Raw genomic sequence first — 16,095 nt, 5'->3', positions numbered from 1 at the left:
TCCCTTTAAGAATCTGGTCGAAGTCCTTTTCCTCTCCCCGCCCCGCCCCCTCAGGGTACCGGTAGGAGCGCCCGCCCCCTTATCCTCCTACGGACCAGATGACTGGTTCGGCCGCCGTTCGTCACAGAGGCGTCGCCTCTGATTGGCTGCTGCGCTACGGGCCGGGGGGCGGGGCGGGGAGGCCGGAGAAACTAGTTTGTTGGAGGCGCCGGGGCTGCACCGGGAGCGGCGGAGGCTCGGGCGCTGAGCGAGTCGGGGGAGGAGAGCCGAGCGGCGGCGGCGGCGGCGGCGGCGGCTCGGAGGCGCGGGCAGCCGGTGAGGGGGACTCTGATCGCGGCGACGGGTCGGGGCTGAGCGGACGGCGGCGGCGGCAGCGGCGCCCCGAGCGGTGAGTACCTGAGCGGGCGGCGGGCGCAGCCTCGGGCCGGGGGAGCCGCGACCCGGCGCCGGCGTTGGCACTGGTCACCACCCCGCCCCCGCCGGGCCCCGCGCGGCCCTCGGGAGAGGCCCGGGTGGGTGAGTGCGCCGCGGCGGGGCCGGGCTCCCGAGGCGCCGGGGACAATGGTGGGGGTGGGGACGGGCCCGCAGCCCGGTCCCCGCAGCCGCCCCTCCGGCCTGGCGGTGCCTGGAGACCCGGCGCGCGAGGGGGGCGGATGCCTTTGCGGAGAGCTCTGCGCCGGGGAATGAATTGTTTTTGCAAATGGATGGGGCGCGCGGGAGCTGGCGACGCTTTCCCCCGGGGAGTGGTTGATTCATTGAGTTCGCGGACTCTCCTTTTTAAAAAAAAAAAAAAAATTGCTATCGATCCTGGAAAGAGGAGGCTGCGAGCAAGTCCCCGCACTCTGGACCCCCGAGGGCCAGGGGGCTGCCTGCCTGGGGCCGAGCGGGGCAGAGAGAGGGTTTACCCAGCCCCCACCGCCCCTGGGACCCCCTTGTCTGCCCACCGGGTGGCAGCCCCCGGGCCAGCCTCCTCCTCCAGCCGGCTTGTCTCTCCCCGTGCGCCCCTCCCTCCCCCACAACTTGCCCTGACTGCAGGACCCCTCACACTGGGCACGGTCCCCCCTCTTCCTTGTCAACTCCTAGTTACTGGAGTAGCTTTTCCTTTGGGGGACTCGGCCCCCAGGGACTCCAGGCCCTTTTGTGCTGCTGCTGCTGCTGCAGACCCTCCAAGTTTCATTTCCATTCTCTGCGAGCAAAGAAAAACCTTCATTCGGGACTGGTCAGAGGGTCCCGGGGCCCTGAAGGTCTAGTCTGGCTATTCTTGGGTGCTGCTGGGTTGCCCTGGCCGGGGGTGGGGGGGGGGGGGGGGGTAGGCCCCCTGAATGTCAGCCTCCCTGGTGAGTCCGCACAGAAGGCAGCAGGTGTCTGGGGCTTTTTAGGGTTCACTCTGGCGCTGGGACAGAGGGTGGGAAGTTGTCAGTGGCACTGGGGGGAGATGCAGGAACCCCCGTTTCTTACCATGGGCCACACACTCCGGCGACTGACGTGGCTCAGGTCCTTGGGGACCGTGAGCGTCCGTCTCCCATTCTCAGGTGGGGCTGATGCTTCACGGGCCCAGGTGTGCTTTAGGGCTCCTTAGGGGATGTTGGTGAAGGCCAGCATCTGGGGAGTGGGAAGAGGGGGGACACAAGCTCCACCCAGTCGGGGGCAGGTTTGGTGTCCTGAGTAGGACCAGGCAGGGGTCCCGGGTCCCCCAAGCTGTGCTGTGCGGGCCCATGGCGTCAGCCCCCTTTCAGGCCCGGCAGCTCTGTCTGGAGTGATTCCATGTGTCGGGGAGTGACTCCAGGGAGGTGGGGAGTAGGAAGGTAGAGAGAAATGGTAGAAACCTTCACCCGGGGGCGTGGGCCGCAGCCGGATCTGTGTGGGGAGCAGAGAGAGGGGCTGTGGGCGACCCGCACACTCCACGTGCCCCTTAATGGCGCCTGGAACCTGTGGGAACCGGGTGTGGGGAGAGGAGGGCAGGAAGGACGGGAGACCGACGGCCTGGGCCTGGCGCTGTGTGGTTTGCAGCGAGAGGCCTGGGTTTTTTTTGTGTTTTTTTTTTTCCCATTTGTCACTGAGAGGCTTGAGGGAGTCTTACCTGGTGGGGGTTTGTTGACTAGTGTTGGTTGGTTGTGGGAAGGGTCTTTGTTGGCACCCTGCCCTCAGGGAGCTGCTAGGTGAACTGGCCCGTGGACTCAGCGTCCCTGGGAGTCCCCAGGGAGATGATGGCTTCTGGATGCAGCCTTTCTGCTCGGGGGGGGGGGGGGGGGGGTCCTGGGAGAACCCAGGCCGCCTGCCCCCAAGACCAGCGCATTGCCTGAGCCCTCAGTCCCTCTGGACCAGCCTGCAGGGTGGGTGTGGCCTGGCCGGGGAGGGGGCGGGCCGTGGCCAGACACAGGCAATTCAATTGGCTGGTTGAGATGCCGGTTTTCACCCACGGTGGGAAATTTCACAGTGGAGGTGGCTCAGCCAGGGCTGTTGAAGCGTTTTCCCAGCCAGAAAGCACTGAGCCGGGACAGCGGGGCAGGGGGGAGGTGCGCATCCCCAGCTTCTCCTCCCAGCACCTCAGCAGGACTCCCCCTTACTCATCTGGGTCTGTCACCGGGTGGGGGGGTGTCAGCCCCGTGTCCACAGCAGGTTCCAGCCCTTTCCTGGACCCCAGGCCCCTGGGCAGCACCTCCCCATCCTCGTCCAAAGGTAGCTAAAGCAGTACCTTCCCTTCAGGGGCTCCCCTTGCCAGACGGACGCCAGGTCCCTCAGCTGTTAGGAGCTGGGAGCGGGTGCTGTGGGGATGGGGGAGGGGGGAGAGGAGGGCTCAGGGATGGAAGGGCTCTGTTCAGCCTCCTCCGCGCAAGGTCAGGGGAAAGGGCATGGGCCGGGGAGCTGGAGGTGGGTGCCCACGTGCATGTGTGTCTCCTGGGCCTCAGCCACCACCACACACTGCTGTGCTGGCGCCAGCAGACGGTCCTTGCTCACTGCGAACCCTCTCCTCAGCCTGTCAGTGCCTTCCGGATGAAAAGGGGTGGGCGTTGGGGGCCCGCTGACCTGTTTGTAAAAGTGCCCGCTCTGTGGTCTCAGAAATCCGGTCCCGTTGGGAAATGTCACTGTCTTTCCTGCAGATACAGAAGACCCTTCCGGCCAGCCTCCCCCTGCTCCCCACAACGCTCTCCTGCACCCCTGGGTCGTGGGCGAGGCTTCCGGGGCCTTACCTGTTTCAGTGGGACAGGCCCGGGGCCGGCGCCACCTCTCCGTGAGTCCACAGTGGGAACCCTCACGCCTGGAGCCTGTGGGCAGACAGAGCACTTCAGTGGGGGGTCTGGGAGTCCTTCTCTGCCCCTACCCCGGCTGTATGACTTCATGTGGGTCCCCTTACCTTTTGCGGCCTCAGTTTGCTCTTCTGTAGAATGGGTGGATGCTCTTCTGTACAGTGCTTCTCTTGACGGCAAATGCGTCGCTGTAAAATCTCAGAAGTCTTTGCAACCTCTGGTGTTTCGTAGTTTTATGAGGCTTGAATTATTGGCTAAACCCTTGTGGGCAGGAAAAGCTTGAACAGCTGACAGGGCACAGGGGCTGACTTAGGAGTCAGGAGTCCGTAGGTCTAGTTCCAGGGCTGCCCTGATGTGCTGTGGGGCTTTGGGCAAGTCGCCATCCCTCTCTGGGCCCTATTTCCCACCGACCTGCAGAAGGAGAGGGGTGCAGCGGGCTCAGCTCCCAGTTTCTTTTCCCTTCTTGGTGAGTAAATCGCCTCTGCCCAGGTACATGCGAAGGGCCCGCAGGCAGCGGGTGTGCCCGTCGGTGAGGGCTGGTGAAGCCGAGCAGTGGGTTCAGGCAGCACCAAGCTGGGCGCAAAGGCAGGTGGCTTGTGGGTGACTCATTTCCCAGGGTTGCTGGGGCTGGTCCTGTGAGGCGAGCTGGGCCGCGATGTGGGAGCAGTTAGGGGAGGCCGTTATGCCCCCAGAACAGGTGGGACCTAGCCTGTATGGTTTCTCCGGGGCGTGGAGCCAGGGCCACCTCTGAGAAGAGAGATGGACAAAGAGCTCCCAAGAGCAAGAGGGACTGAAGGGAGCCCCAGAGACTTCCCTGCAAGACCAGTTGGATGGCTCCTCCCACCAGGAGGCGGGCGCCGAGCAGGTTCTGGGAGAGTCTGCTGCAGCCAGAGCTGAGGCACGTTGGCCATGGTGTCTCCCCACCCACCTCCGTCTGCCAGGAAGGCTCCGTGATTGGCAGAGCAGGATGCGGGCATCGGATGGAAACCCACAGCCTGTCACTCTCTACCTGCTCCCGCCGGGTCCCCTCGGAGAGGCTGACCACCCATCAGTCCGGCTGAATGGAGTTCCTTTCCTGGTGAAGAGAGAGGCTTTGCTCCTGTTAGGAGGGGCTGCCTGCCCGGTTTGCAGCGGGCCAGGCCGATGTGTCTGGCCAGGAGCGAGGGCCAAGAGACAGGCTGTCTTTCTAGCAAGCTGTGGGGCTTGTGAGACCCTGGTCCGGAGGCCACCCCTCCCCCCCGCGGTGATGTTGGGCTCGCACAGCCTCGGTGCCAGCAGATTGCCCACATCTCCCGGTCCAGGGTCCCAACCTGGAACGTGCAGATGGTCACCGGACCGGAGGCTGTGGCGGGGATTAGCAGAGAAGACACTCAGATCAGTGCCTCCTCCATAGTGAGTCCTCGTAACGACGGTCTATTGCGATAGTACTGCCATTGCCATCCATCCCTGGGCGGTTACTTTCCCTGGTTTGCAAATGACAGAAACGGGACATGTGCTAGGGTTGTACTCCTGGTCCTCTGGGGAGTGGGTGAAGTCATGTGACTGGTGTTGGCCAATTAGATGGGAGCAGGAGCAATGAGTGTCCTTCCAGGCCTCGCACTGAATTGTCTGTGCCACCCACACTTTCCACGGTGCTCTCTCTCTTTTCTCTTTGGCCTGGTGGCTGCTCTGTCACCTGGGTCCCCGGGAGTGACAGTGATGAGACAGGTGACCCCCCCCACACACACACACACACATCCGCCCACCACTGGAACTAAGATGCATGTGGTATGAGCAAGAAATCAATCTCTGTCCTCTAAAGCCACCGAGATTTGGGGGTGTTTGTTGCTGCAGCGCAACCTAACCCGCCCTGATTAAAGCAGTCAAAACCTCCGCAGGCTCGGCTGGGAGGACTGAGGGATAAATCTTCCACGTGGGATGCCTGCACACTGTAGGCCCACGGCAGGCCTGTTCTGATTGGCTCCCTTCCCGACCGCAGTTCCTTACCGACTCTTTGCAACAAGTGTTGCCACATCCTCCACTGGGTTTCACAGACCTTGACCCCTTACCTCCTGTCCGTGCCTTCTCCGGGAAAGCCAGCCTGCCCTTCCTCCAGGAGCGATGCGTCCGCAGCATCCATCAGCTTGCAGGGCTGCCATCCATCATGGAAGCTAAAGTGGCTGCCTTCGGTCAAGTGTGCTTAACACGCGGTGCATTAAGTAAGAAGGCTGGACCCGTGTGGACGGGCGCGGAAGCATTGGCCCGCCCCTCTGGGTCTGCTGGGACCCCCCCCCCCCCAGGCCTTGGCTGCAGGCAGATGGGGGGCTGCGTGAAGGGTAAGGTCAGGACTCCCTGCCCACCTGGGACTCGGGGTGTCTGGCCCATTTTTTTTTTTAAAATATATTTTATTGATTTTTTACAGAGAGGAAGAGAGAGGGAGAGACAGTTAGAAACATCGATGAGAGAGAAACATTGATCAGCTGCCTCCTGCACACTCCCTACTGGGGATGTGCCCGCAGCCAAGGTACATGCCCTTGACCGGAATCGAACCTGGGACCCTTGAGTCCGCAGGCCGACGCTCTATCCACTGAGCCAAACCGGTTTCGGCTGCGTGGCCCATTTGAGAGAGCAGGCGGGAACCAGGTTGTCTCGCAAGGGGCTCAGGGTGTGGAGGTGTGGGGGTTCTGCCCTGGGGGTGAGCTCAGGGGCAGGCCGGCCGCCCACCCCTTCTCCCCTGCCCGGGAGCTGATACAGGGACATCCTGGCCTGCCTGAAGAGGAATGGCATTGACTGCCAAGTGGTGTATGAAGCAGCATCCTCACCCTGCCCTGAGCCTGGCTGTGCTCCGGGCCACAGCCCGCCCATCCCCTGCAGGGAAGGTGGGGTTGAGGTGAGGCAAGGATGCAAGGGAGGGGTGAGGCCCAGGGCTGGGGCGGGCCGGGCGGCAGCCAGCAGACTAACCCCCTGAAAGCAGAGGCGTGCGGTATCTAATTCTCGGTCAGTCCTGCAGCCTTGAAACCTTTCACACACACAAAGCTGGAAAACAAAATCGAAACCAATCCACAACAAATGTGAACAATTCTAACCCATTGCATTTTACATGAAGACCAGGGCACGCATCCCTTTTGACTGTATGTACATTTTTTGTGAAGAGGGGCCACGGGGAGGCAGGGACAGCTAGAGAAAGGGCCCATTGTCCTGGTGGTTGCCGCGTATCGGGAACGATCTGTGGCGCTGATTCAGTTACAGTGGTCATACCAATTTTCCTTTCAATTAACAATTAGATTTGTGTGCTTAATAGGCTGCTTCGTTTGTTTTCCACTTGGAAATTGGAAGGATGGATACGCCTGCACCCCGAGGGCTCCCTGAGGCCCTCGCAGACGGGGGCGGGGCGGGGCGGGCCGGGCCTCTGAGCCAGCGCGGCACTTGTGGTGGGTCTGCCCACAGCGCCAGGCGGGGCGGGCTGTTGCCCCAGGCAGCCTTGCATGTGTGTGATATGTGACTGGTGCCTAAGCCCTGTCATTACAGTGCTGGGAGTGACCCAGATCCAGCCGGCCGGACCAAAACAAACAAACAAACAAACAAAAACTCGTGTTCTTTTTCCTGATGGCTAAAATACTATCCAGTCATGAATAGATCAAACCACTTACAAACGGCTACACAGTGAAAATCCGCCTTATTCCAAGTGGAGGGGAGGGCTGGGGCAGGGGTCGGAATGACTGCTGGGTTCTTCCTTCAGCGACATCGGTCAGGACAGCAACGGGACTAAAGCACTGGCGGGTAGGCATGCTGGGCCCAGGCGCTCGCTCTGAATGCGCACCGCTTCCTGTGTCCTTTAATTCTCACAAAGTAGTGACTGTTGTCATCATCCCGTTATAGTGAGAAAAGATAAAATGGACGGAGAGAAGCATGTTAACTTTCCCAAGGTCACACAGCAATGGCCGAGCTGTCTTCAGGGGCCCTGTGCCGAACCACTGGCATCCAGGAACTTTGACCTTTCTGGCATTGAGGACCTTTGACCTTCCAGGCATTGAGGACCTTTGACCTTTCCTTCCGGCGGCTTTGTCACCGTCCTGTCAGTGCGGCTGGGGCAGTATACAGCCTCCAAATGCTGGCTGCCTCCCCCGCCTGGCCTCTCGCCCGTCTTGTTTGCATGCTTGCATTTGTGTTGTGCATGCGTGTTGCACAGCCCAGCAGTTAAGGTCATGCGTGCCATGTTGGCCTTTGCTTTCTTAGCCCTCAGCAGAGCCTGCAGGTGCTCAGTCAGGACTTGTCGCGGGTTTTTGGATGGGTGATGTGTGACCCTGGTAATCTGTGGGGCCGTGTGTCTGGAGGACCCCGGTTCTGACTGCTGGCTAGGGAGCCGTCTGCAGTGGCCGGAACGTCCAAGGTGAGTTCTTCACTCCGATGTCTGGAACATCCGCAGGGCGGCTTGCGCCTCCTCACAGTATGGCTGCCGGTTTCACACGTGTGGAGGGCTGGCTTCCCTTGAGGAGCATCAGGAGGGGAATGGAGGCTGCCCATCTCTGAAGGCCTGGCCCAGAAGGGGCACAGTGTTGCCTGGGTCCTGTCTGCTCAGTCCCAGCAGTCCCAGCACCCGCCCAGGGACACGGACCCAGCTCTCAATGCGGGGCTGCCACAGCTCTGTCCCTCTTCGGTCCCCCGCTGGCCTGGGATCGTGCCCTGCCTGTGCCCCGTCTCCCTGGCCTTCCTCTTCCCGGAGGGGCCACCCTCGTTCCCACCCAGCCTTTGCACTGCTGGCCCTCCATCTGGAACCCTCCTTACACCCATCATCATCATCCTGGCTCCAGTTTCGGTTCACATCCCCTCTTCCTAGGGGCCTACCTGAGCCCACTGGCTTCTTGCCACGCTCTGTGGCTCGTTGCGGTTTGATTTTCTTCAAACTCCCAGGAAGTGAAAATCCTGTTCACTGGTTGTTTCCTCATATGCTGGCCACCCCAGCCCCGCCCCATGGAGCCGGAACCTGGTCTCTGCCCATCACTGTCTCCCGTGCTGGCACCTGGCCATGTGGGAGCTGATGGGGAACAGGGTGAGTGAGCGACCGGGAACCGCATTACCTGCACCTTACCAGGGCCTCGGCCTTTCCCACTCCCTCTGGCCTCCCTCAGACACCCCATTATGACGACCGCTGACTCCTGGCTGGGGAGGGGTCAGCGACCCCGGAAGCTGCTGTGACCGGCCCGGGTGCATTTTCCTCCCAGAATATGGGCCATTCACTGCTAGTTGCTGCTCTTAGTAGAGCAGGGGAGTGTTTCTGCAGGCCTTGCCCCTTCGCTACTTTGTTTCCTGTGCATTCAGTTAACTTCCAAGGCTGGCGAGCGGTGGAAACATTGTTATTTGGTGGCCCAGCGCTTCCCTGCAGGTGGGGATAGCGGGGGTGGGGTGGGGGGGGGAGCGGGGGTGCTGCCTGAGGTCCCTCAGGGCCTCTAAACAGGATGGCAGCTGCCACTCTGGGGCATGGCAGCGTCGTGCCGTTACATGCTGTGCCTTAAACCCATCGAAGCCAGGATGACGCTCATATCCACTGGGAGTCCTCCACGCTGCCCCCCCCCCCCGCCCCCCGCTCCCTGCGTGGCGCACAGACCAGAGGCCCCCTCGTGACAGGGTGGATGGAGTCACTGGGTGAAAGGCCACATTTTGCAAAGTGTCTGATGACTGAGTGACAGAAGCCAGAGTGAGGATTTAGCAATCACAGCACCATTCGGGGAAAGGTGTTGCAGGGTCCGGAATTCAGATTGGGCAATTCAGCTCGGGGGTGGGGAGCATCCTGCGGGCCAGGCCAGGCCCGGCCCAGGCAGCCTCTGGTTTCCATGACACTGGTCCCAGGGCCAGGCTTGGAGATGGTGCCCTGTAAATAACTGCCAGTGAATCCCAGCCTGTGTGGCTCAGTGGTTGAGCATCAACCTATGAACCAAGGAGGTCACAGTTCACTTCTGGGTCAGGGCACATGTCCAGGTTGCAGGCTCAATCCCCACTGTGGGGTGTGCAGGAGGCAGTCAATCCATGATTCTCATCATTGATGTTTCTCTCTCTCCCACTCCCGTCCTCTGAAATCAATAAAAATATACATATTTTTAAAAGTCCTGTTCGCAGCCACTCGCCCTGGGCTCCTCCTGTGAGGAGTTTGGGGTTTGTGGCTCTGGGAGGAAACTGCAGGGACAGCCGCCAGGGCCCCCGAGCTGAGTCCCTTTCCCGCACGAGCCCCACCTCTGGGCTCCCTCTTGCGCCACCTGTGTTGCGTGCGCCCTGCCGAGGAGTCAGCGATCTGGGCCAGATCTGGGCCAGCGTTTAGAGGTCTGGGCAGACTCGGGGAGGTATCAGTGACTGAGTTGTGTGGTTTTGGGGTGGGGGCCATTCCCCTCACTTTCCTGTGAATCTGACTGGCACCCTCCCTGGCACGGGAGATCCGCTAGCCCCACCTTCTGGGCTCCCAGCGGCCCCACCCGCCCCACTCCTGGTGACTCCGCCCTGCTGAGGTCTGGGCAGAATCCAGGGCAGACTGGGTTGTGTGGCTCTGGGGCGGTGGCCGCTCGTCCCGCCTTCCCCAAGCCTGGCTGGCACCTCACCCTCTCGGGATCCATGAGACCCGTCCTCCCCGCTCCCGCAGCCCCACCCGGCTGAGCTCGGCTCCTCTGGGCAGAGCTGGGACCCACGTTGCACGTTGCACGGCTCCAGGACGGGCACAGAGCCAAACTGTGGTCTGTCCGGGGCTGATAAACTGCTGACCTCACCCTGACAGCCCCACCCTCCACAAGGCTGTTTGGGCACCCAGAGGGTGGCAGCTGGACTTGGTTTACCAGCGACGTTTGCCGAGGGGCCTCAGACCCAGCGCCGGCACCGAGGGTGAACGCCTCCTTGCTCCTACCTGGTGACTGAGAACCAGTCTCATGTGACTTGAGCGGTGCCAGAGAGTGACTGAGCCGAACAGGTAGAGGCAGGCAGAGGCGGATCTCGGGGGGAACTTGGGACTCTTGTTGGCCTGCCCCTGGCCCCTGGGGCCGGGCATCCAGCCTGCAACCGAGGTAGGTGCCCTTGACGGGAATTGAATCCGGGACCCTTCAATCCTCGGGCTGACGCTCTATCCACTGAGCCACACCGGCCAGGGCTATTTGCTCATTTTTTGTAGCCACAGGAGGCACAGCTTGGACCCTCCCGGGGGTGGCTCATAACCAGGCCAAGACCTTTGGCTCCAGAGTGGATCCAAACTCGGGAGAGCAAAACCAGTTTTCTAAGGGCGGGTGAAGCCAGCCCGTGCTGCCGTGTGGCCCTCAAGGTGGAGTCAGTTGACATGAGGGACAGAGCTGAGCAGAGAGGAGGGGTGGGGGCGGGCCAGGCCACAGGGGAGTCAGGGTCTGTGCTTCCACCCCAAGTCGCTGCGTCAAGAATGGCCCCTCTTGCCCTAGCTCAGTGGTCGGCAAACTCATTAGCCAACAGAGCCAAATATCAACAGGACAACGATTGAAGTTTCTTTTGAGAGCCACATTTTTTAAACTTAAACTATATAGGTAGGTACATTGTTATTAACTTCATTAGGGTACTCCTAAGCTGGCCTTTGCTAAAAACTCAAGGGGCCCAAGAGCCGCATGTGGCTCGAGAGCCGCAGTTGGCCGACCACGGCCCTAGCTGGTGTGGCTCAGTGGATAGAGCGTCAGCCTGCGGACCGAAGGGTCCAGGGTTCGATTCTGGTCAAGGGCACAAGCCTGAGTTGTGGGTTCGATCCCCGTGGGGGGTGCGCAGGAGGCAGCCGGTCAGTGATCCCCATCGTTGATGATTGTCGCTCACTCCCTCTGCCTTCCTCTCTGAAGTCAGTAAAAAGGAGAAAGGCCGCGCTCACCCGTGTCCCCGTGCCCGCAGGTTGGCTCAGCATGTCGGTCAGCGTCCACGAGACCCGCAAGTCGCGGAGTAGCACGGGCTCCATGAACATCACGCTCTTCCACAAGGCGTCGCACCCCGACTGCGTGCTGGCCCACCTCAACACGCTGCGCAAGCACCGCATGTTCACCGACGTCACGCTCTGGGCCGGCGACCGCGCCTTCCCCTGCCACCGCGCCGTGCTGGCCGCCTCCAGCCGCTACTTCGAGGCCATGTTCAGCCACGGGCTGCGGGAGAGCCGCGACGACACGGTCAACTTCCAGGACAACCTGCACCCCGAGGTGCTGGAGCTGCTGCTGGACTTCGCCTACTCGTCGCGCATCGTCCTCAACGAGGAGAACGCCGAGTCGCTGCTGGAGGCGGGCGACATGCTGCAGTTCCACGACGTGCGGGACGCGGCCGCCGAGTTCCTGGAGAAGAACCTCTTCCCCTCCAACTGCCTGGGCATGATGCTGCTGTCGGACGCCCACCAGTGCCGCCGGCTGCACGAGCTCGCCTGGCGCATGTGCCTGGCGCACTTCGAGACGGTGCGGCAGAGCGAGGACTTCAACAGCCTCTCCAAGGACAAGCTGCTGGACCTCATCTCCAGCGACGAGCTGGAGGCGGAGGACGAGCGGGCGGTGCTGGAGGCCGTCCTGCGGTGGGTGCGGCACGACCTCGAGGGGCGCCGCGCCCACCTGCCCGAGCTGCTGCGGGGCGTGCGGCTGGCCCTGCTGCCCTCCGACTGCCTGGAGGAGGCCGTGGCCCGCGAGGCCCCGCTCCTGGCGGGCGAGCGCACCAAGGGCATGTTCGACGAGGCGCTGCGCTGCAAGGCCAGGATCCTGCAGAACGACGGCGTGGTCACCAGCCCCTGCGCCCGGCCGCGCAAGGCGGGCCACACGCTGCTCATCCTGGGCGGCCAGACCTTCATGTGCGACAAGGTGTACCAGGTGGACCACAAGGCCAAGGAGATCATCCCCAAGGCCGACCTGCCCAGCCCCCGGAAGGAGTTCAGCGCCTCGGCCATCGGCTGCAAGGTCTACGTGACGGGGGGCCGGGGCTCCGAGAACGGGGTGTCCAAGGACGTGTGGGTGTACGACACCGTCCACGAAGAGTGGTCCAAGGCGGCCCCCATGCTGATCGCCCGCTTCGGCCACGGCTCGGCCGAGCTGGAGAACTGCCTCTACGTGGTGGGCGGACACACGTCGCTGGCGGGCGTCTTCCCCGCCTCCCCGTCCGTCTCCCTGAAGCAGGTGGAGAAGTACGACCCCGGGGCCAACAAGTGGAGCATGGTGGCCCCGCTGAGGGACGGCGTGAGCAACGCGGCGGTGGTGAGCGCCAAGCTGAAGCTCTTCGTGTTCGGGGGGACCAGCATCCACCGGGACATGGTGTCCAAAGTCCAGTGCTACGACCCCGCCGAGAACCGGTGGACGATCAAGGCGGAGTGCCCCCAGCCCTGGCGGTACACGGCGGCGGCCGTGCTGGGCAGCCAGATCTTCATCATGGGCGGCGACACGGAGTTCACGGCCGCCTCCGCCTACCGCTTCGACTGCGAGACCAACCAGTGGACGCGGATCGGGGACATGACGGCCAAGCGCATGTCCTGCCACGCCCTGGCCTCGGGCAACAAGCTCTACGTGGTGGGCGGCTACTTCGGGACCCAGCGGTGTAAGACCCTGGACTGCTACGACCCCACGGCGGACACGTGGAGCTGCGTCACCACCGTGCCCTACTCGCTCATCCCCACGGCCTTCGTCAGCACCTGGAAGCACCTGCCTGCCTGAGGGCCCTGCGAGCCAGGTGAGCCCCTGGCACGGGCCTGTCCCCTCTGGGAGGGGCAGCAGGTGACGGGGGGCGGAGGGGAGCTCTGGACCCTTTTTCAGAGCCAACGCCTGGCTCTGCGCCTTCCTTGCAGCTGACCTCGAACGAAGCAGGTGACCCCTCTGCCGAATGGGGTACAGCCTTAGGCTGGGGGGTGGTTCCCAGACACGGCTGCCTGTCAGAACCACCCGGCTCTTCTGACAGTTCGGCACTGAGTCTAGGCCAGTCTGCCAAGTCCGAGGGCACACTCGCCAAGCCACAGTGTCCTCACTTCTGACACCAGCTGCAGGCTAGGGGCGTCCCAGAATGCACTGAGGCTGTAGTTCAGGGTCATGTCTCATTACAGGAAAGGATGTAGATTAAGATCAGCCAGGGCAGAGGGGCACGGGGCGGGGCGGTCACAGCGCACAGCGTCCTCTCCCTGTGGAGTCAGGACTGTGACCTCAGAGAGGGACGATGCGCAGAGAACCCTGCCGGCCAGGGACACCGCTCACGCCAGCGCTTAGGCAGGATCACTGATTGCCCGCGTGGTTACGAGGTCCCAGGTCAGCTGGTACCGCAGGACCCAGACCCCCACCCTAAGTCACATGATGGCCCCACCCCCACCCTCAGCCAACACGCTGCTCTCAGGTGTGACATAGGTCACCTCCCAGACCCAGGGGCAAAGGCCAGACCTCTGTTTGGACAAGGCCACGGTGTCGGCCGCCCAAAAGGCCACACCCAGGCCACGTGAGCCAGGCATCCAGTGTGCAGCTGAGGGGAGACCCATTCCGGGGTCCTGTGAGAAAGAGAGGGCAGATGCCAGGTTGGAGCTGGGCACCCCTGGAAGCAGTGGGGGTGCCAGGGCTTTGGGGCAGGCGCCTGGGACTGCCCGCCTCTTACCTGCTGGATGGGTGGAGACGCAGGTAAGTCAGTGTGAGGCCTCCCCGGGCATGTGTCCACGTGGGCGCCATTCCAGCCTCATCTCTGTTGCTCCGCAGGCTCTGCGTGTCTCCCCACATCACGGCTGCAGCCGTCACAGGGACCCCGTCTCTGTCGGCCACAGCAGGAAGCTCAGCGCTCCGAGCGGCCGCCCACCAGCTCTGGGAGCTGCTCTGAGTTTTAGACGAGAGAAGACGCCGTCTCCAGCCCGGGGTGTCTGCCTGAGGCTTTTCCCGCTCTGCAGTGGTTTTGGGGGACAGGATCTCCCAGAGGGGCGTGCGCACACCCGGGCTCCCTCTGACTCCGGGAGGACGCATTTGCAGGACTTTGAGGTCACCTGTTTCCGCAAGTCCTGGACGGGGCGGGGGCCAGGCACGGAAGAGCCCTGGATGGGGGGCAGCACCGCCCGCAGACTGTGACTCACATCCCTGTCCCTGCTGGGTGTCACCCACAGAGGGCGTCCCAGGTCTCGGGGAGACAGCCCAGCAGGACTGAGGGCAGGAGCTACCGAGGAGAGAACCGAGGACACGTTATATGAGGGCAGAAACCCGTGGGGTCACCTCAGTGACCTCCGCGAGGCCTCATTGGCGATGACCCCGGGCAGCTGGGTTAAAGACGAAACCTCCTGGCCCCTCCCCAGAGCTGGGCTTGCCCTTGGGACCTTGCCACCTCCCTCCCGGTCAGGCTGGCCGTGGCCCATCACACAGCAGGACCCAGGACCTTGGGTACCACATGCCGCTGGACAGGGGTGCCCCTCCTCAGAGCACATCACAAGCACCAGCAATGCCCCCGCCTCCTGATGGGGACCCAGAGGGACCTCCCCCAGGCTGGACGCATCTCAGTGCGGAGGTCAGCCACGAGGTCACCGCTCCGACCCCGCTGGCCCCTGGCACCCTGGCCTTCCAGCTGGTGACTGGGTCTGCCCCATCTGCCCCCAGGCTCACAAAGCACGCTCCGTCCCAAGAGAACGGCCAGACATCTGTTCGTTGTTTCTCACCTTCCAAGTGGCTGGTCCCTCCTCAGTGTATCCCAGCCCAGCCCGCCCCTCCCGGCCCCTCCATGCAGGCACCAGCCTTGGGGCTTCTCTTGGGGACTTGGACCTTGAAGTGGGGTTCACTCACTGATGCGCCCCAGCTGCCACTCGGGAACGTCTGAGAGCAGAAGGTGCACCTCCAGTCTTCAGACTCTGCTGCTCCCTCTCGGCCCCCCTGCAGCCAGGGGGCCCCACCCCAGGAGATGGCTCTGCTGGGAAGCTGGGGAGCCCTGGCCGCGGGGGGTCTCAGGGCCCTGCCCTGTCAGCGCTGAGCTGAGCTCAGCGCGTCTCACAGCACAAAGGACCTCGGGTGCTCTCCCTGGCGGGACCTCTCTCCGTTTCTAAGTTAATAAATGAATTGAGAACGTTCTTGCTTTCTTTGGGCTCTGGGGCCTGCCTTGGGGGACACAGTCACGGGCTGACGTCGATGGTCATCCCTCCAGGCAGGGCTCGGGGTCTGCCCCTCCTGTGAACGAGGGAGGCTCAGCCCGGGTCCCCCCAGCACCCAGATATCAGAGATCCCCTTTCTGCAGGTGGTTTGGCAGTTGTTTCCATGGGTTCTGACACTGTTCCCCGTTCTCCCGAGAGTCACCGTCTCCTGGAAAAGCCGACGTGAGCGCTCACTTGAGAAATGCCATCGTCTCCACGCTCCTGCCTCTGCGCTCCGAGCTCCCGGCGGACACTCATTTGTGTGAAATAACAAGCGCATCAGGGCGGCGCGTTACTCCCAGGTGTTACTGCGGCCTGTCTGTCCCCTGCCAGGAGTCGGAGCTGTGCCCTGGGGTCCCCTGGAGGCCTCTGCAGACGTGTGGGTCCCTCCAGCTGAGCTCCGGGGGCACAGCGCAGGGTTGGGGACCCACGGGCGACAGGCCGGCCGGGCTCCGGCCTCAGCTCCTTGCACACGGCTGGCTTTCCTTTGCAAAGTCCCTTTCTCGGGTGAAGAGGTTACCAAACTTCCTTCCTCCATGTCCATTTCCTTTGCCCCTTCCTATTGCGAGCTTCCAGCTAATGTGTGTGAGGTTCTAGCCCGGCTGGCGTGGCTCAGTGGTTGAGCGTCGACCTATGAACCAGGAGGTCAGGGTTCAATCGCCATTCAGACAACATGCCAGGCCAGCCGATGGATGTCTGTCTCTCATCAGTGATGTTTCCTATCTCTCCCTCTCCCTTTTTCTGAAATCAGTAAGAAAATACTTAAAATTTTTTTTTACAAAAAAGAACCAT

General features: G+C 62.4%; 1 protein-coding gene across 2 annotated transcripts; it reads left to right on the top strand.

Annotated features, from left to right (window-relative positions):
• Window positions 1–261: 261 nt before the first annotated feature.
• On the top strand, window positions 262–15,237 carry KLHL25 (kelch like family member 25). 2 transcript variants are annotated; one of them, XM_054713375.1, is made up of 3 exons: window positions 262–388; window positions 11,103–12,899; window positions 13,901–15,237. In XM_054713375.1, the coding sequence occupies exon 2, from the start codon at window positions 11,114–11,116 to the stop codon at window positions 12,881–12,883; it is 1,770 nt and encodes a 589-aa protein (XP_054569350.1). In that variant the 5' UTR covers window positions 262–388; window positions 11,103–11,113; the 3' UTR covers window positions 12,884–12,899; window positions 13,901–15,237. The 2 variants fall into 2 exon arrangements, with proteins under 2 accessions (XP_054569350.1, XP_054569351.1); XM_054713376.1 differs by lacking the exon at window positions 262–388 and adding an exon at window positions 10,138–10,176.
• The last annotated feature ends 858 nt before the right edge of the window (window positions 15,238–16,095 follow it).

This window comes from Eptesicus fuscus, chromosome 25 (assembly GCF_027574615.1).
Source record: "Eptesicus fuscus isolate TK198812 chromosome 25, DD_ASM_mEF_20220401, whole genome shotgun sequence".
Lineage (NCBI taxonomy): Eukaryota > Metazoa > Chordata > Mammalia > Chiroptera > Vespertilionidae > Eptesicus > Eptesicus fuscus.
This window is presented reverse-complemented; position numbering and strand designations above follow the sequence as displayed.

Excerpts from the sequence above, each read along its gene's own strand:
- KLHL25 (XM_054713375.1), top strand. The coding sequence starts at position 11,114 with ATGTCGGTCAGCGTCCACGAGACCCGCAAGTCGCGGAGTAGCACGGGC.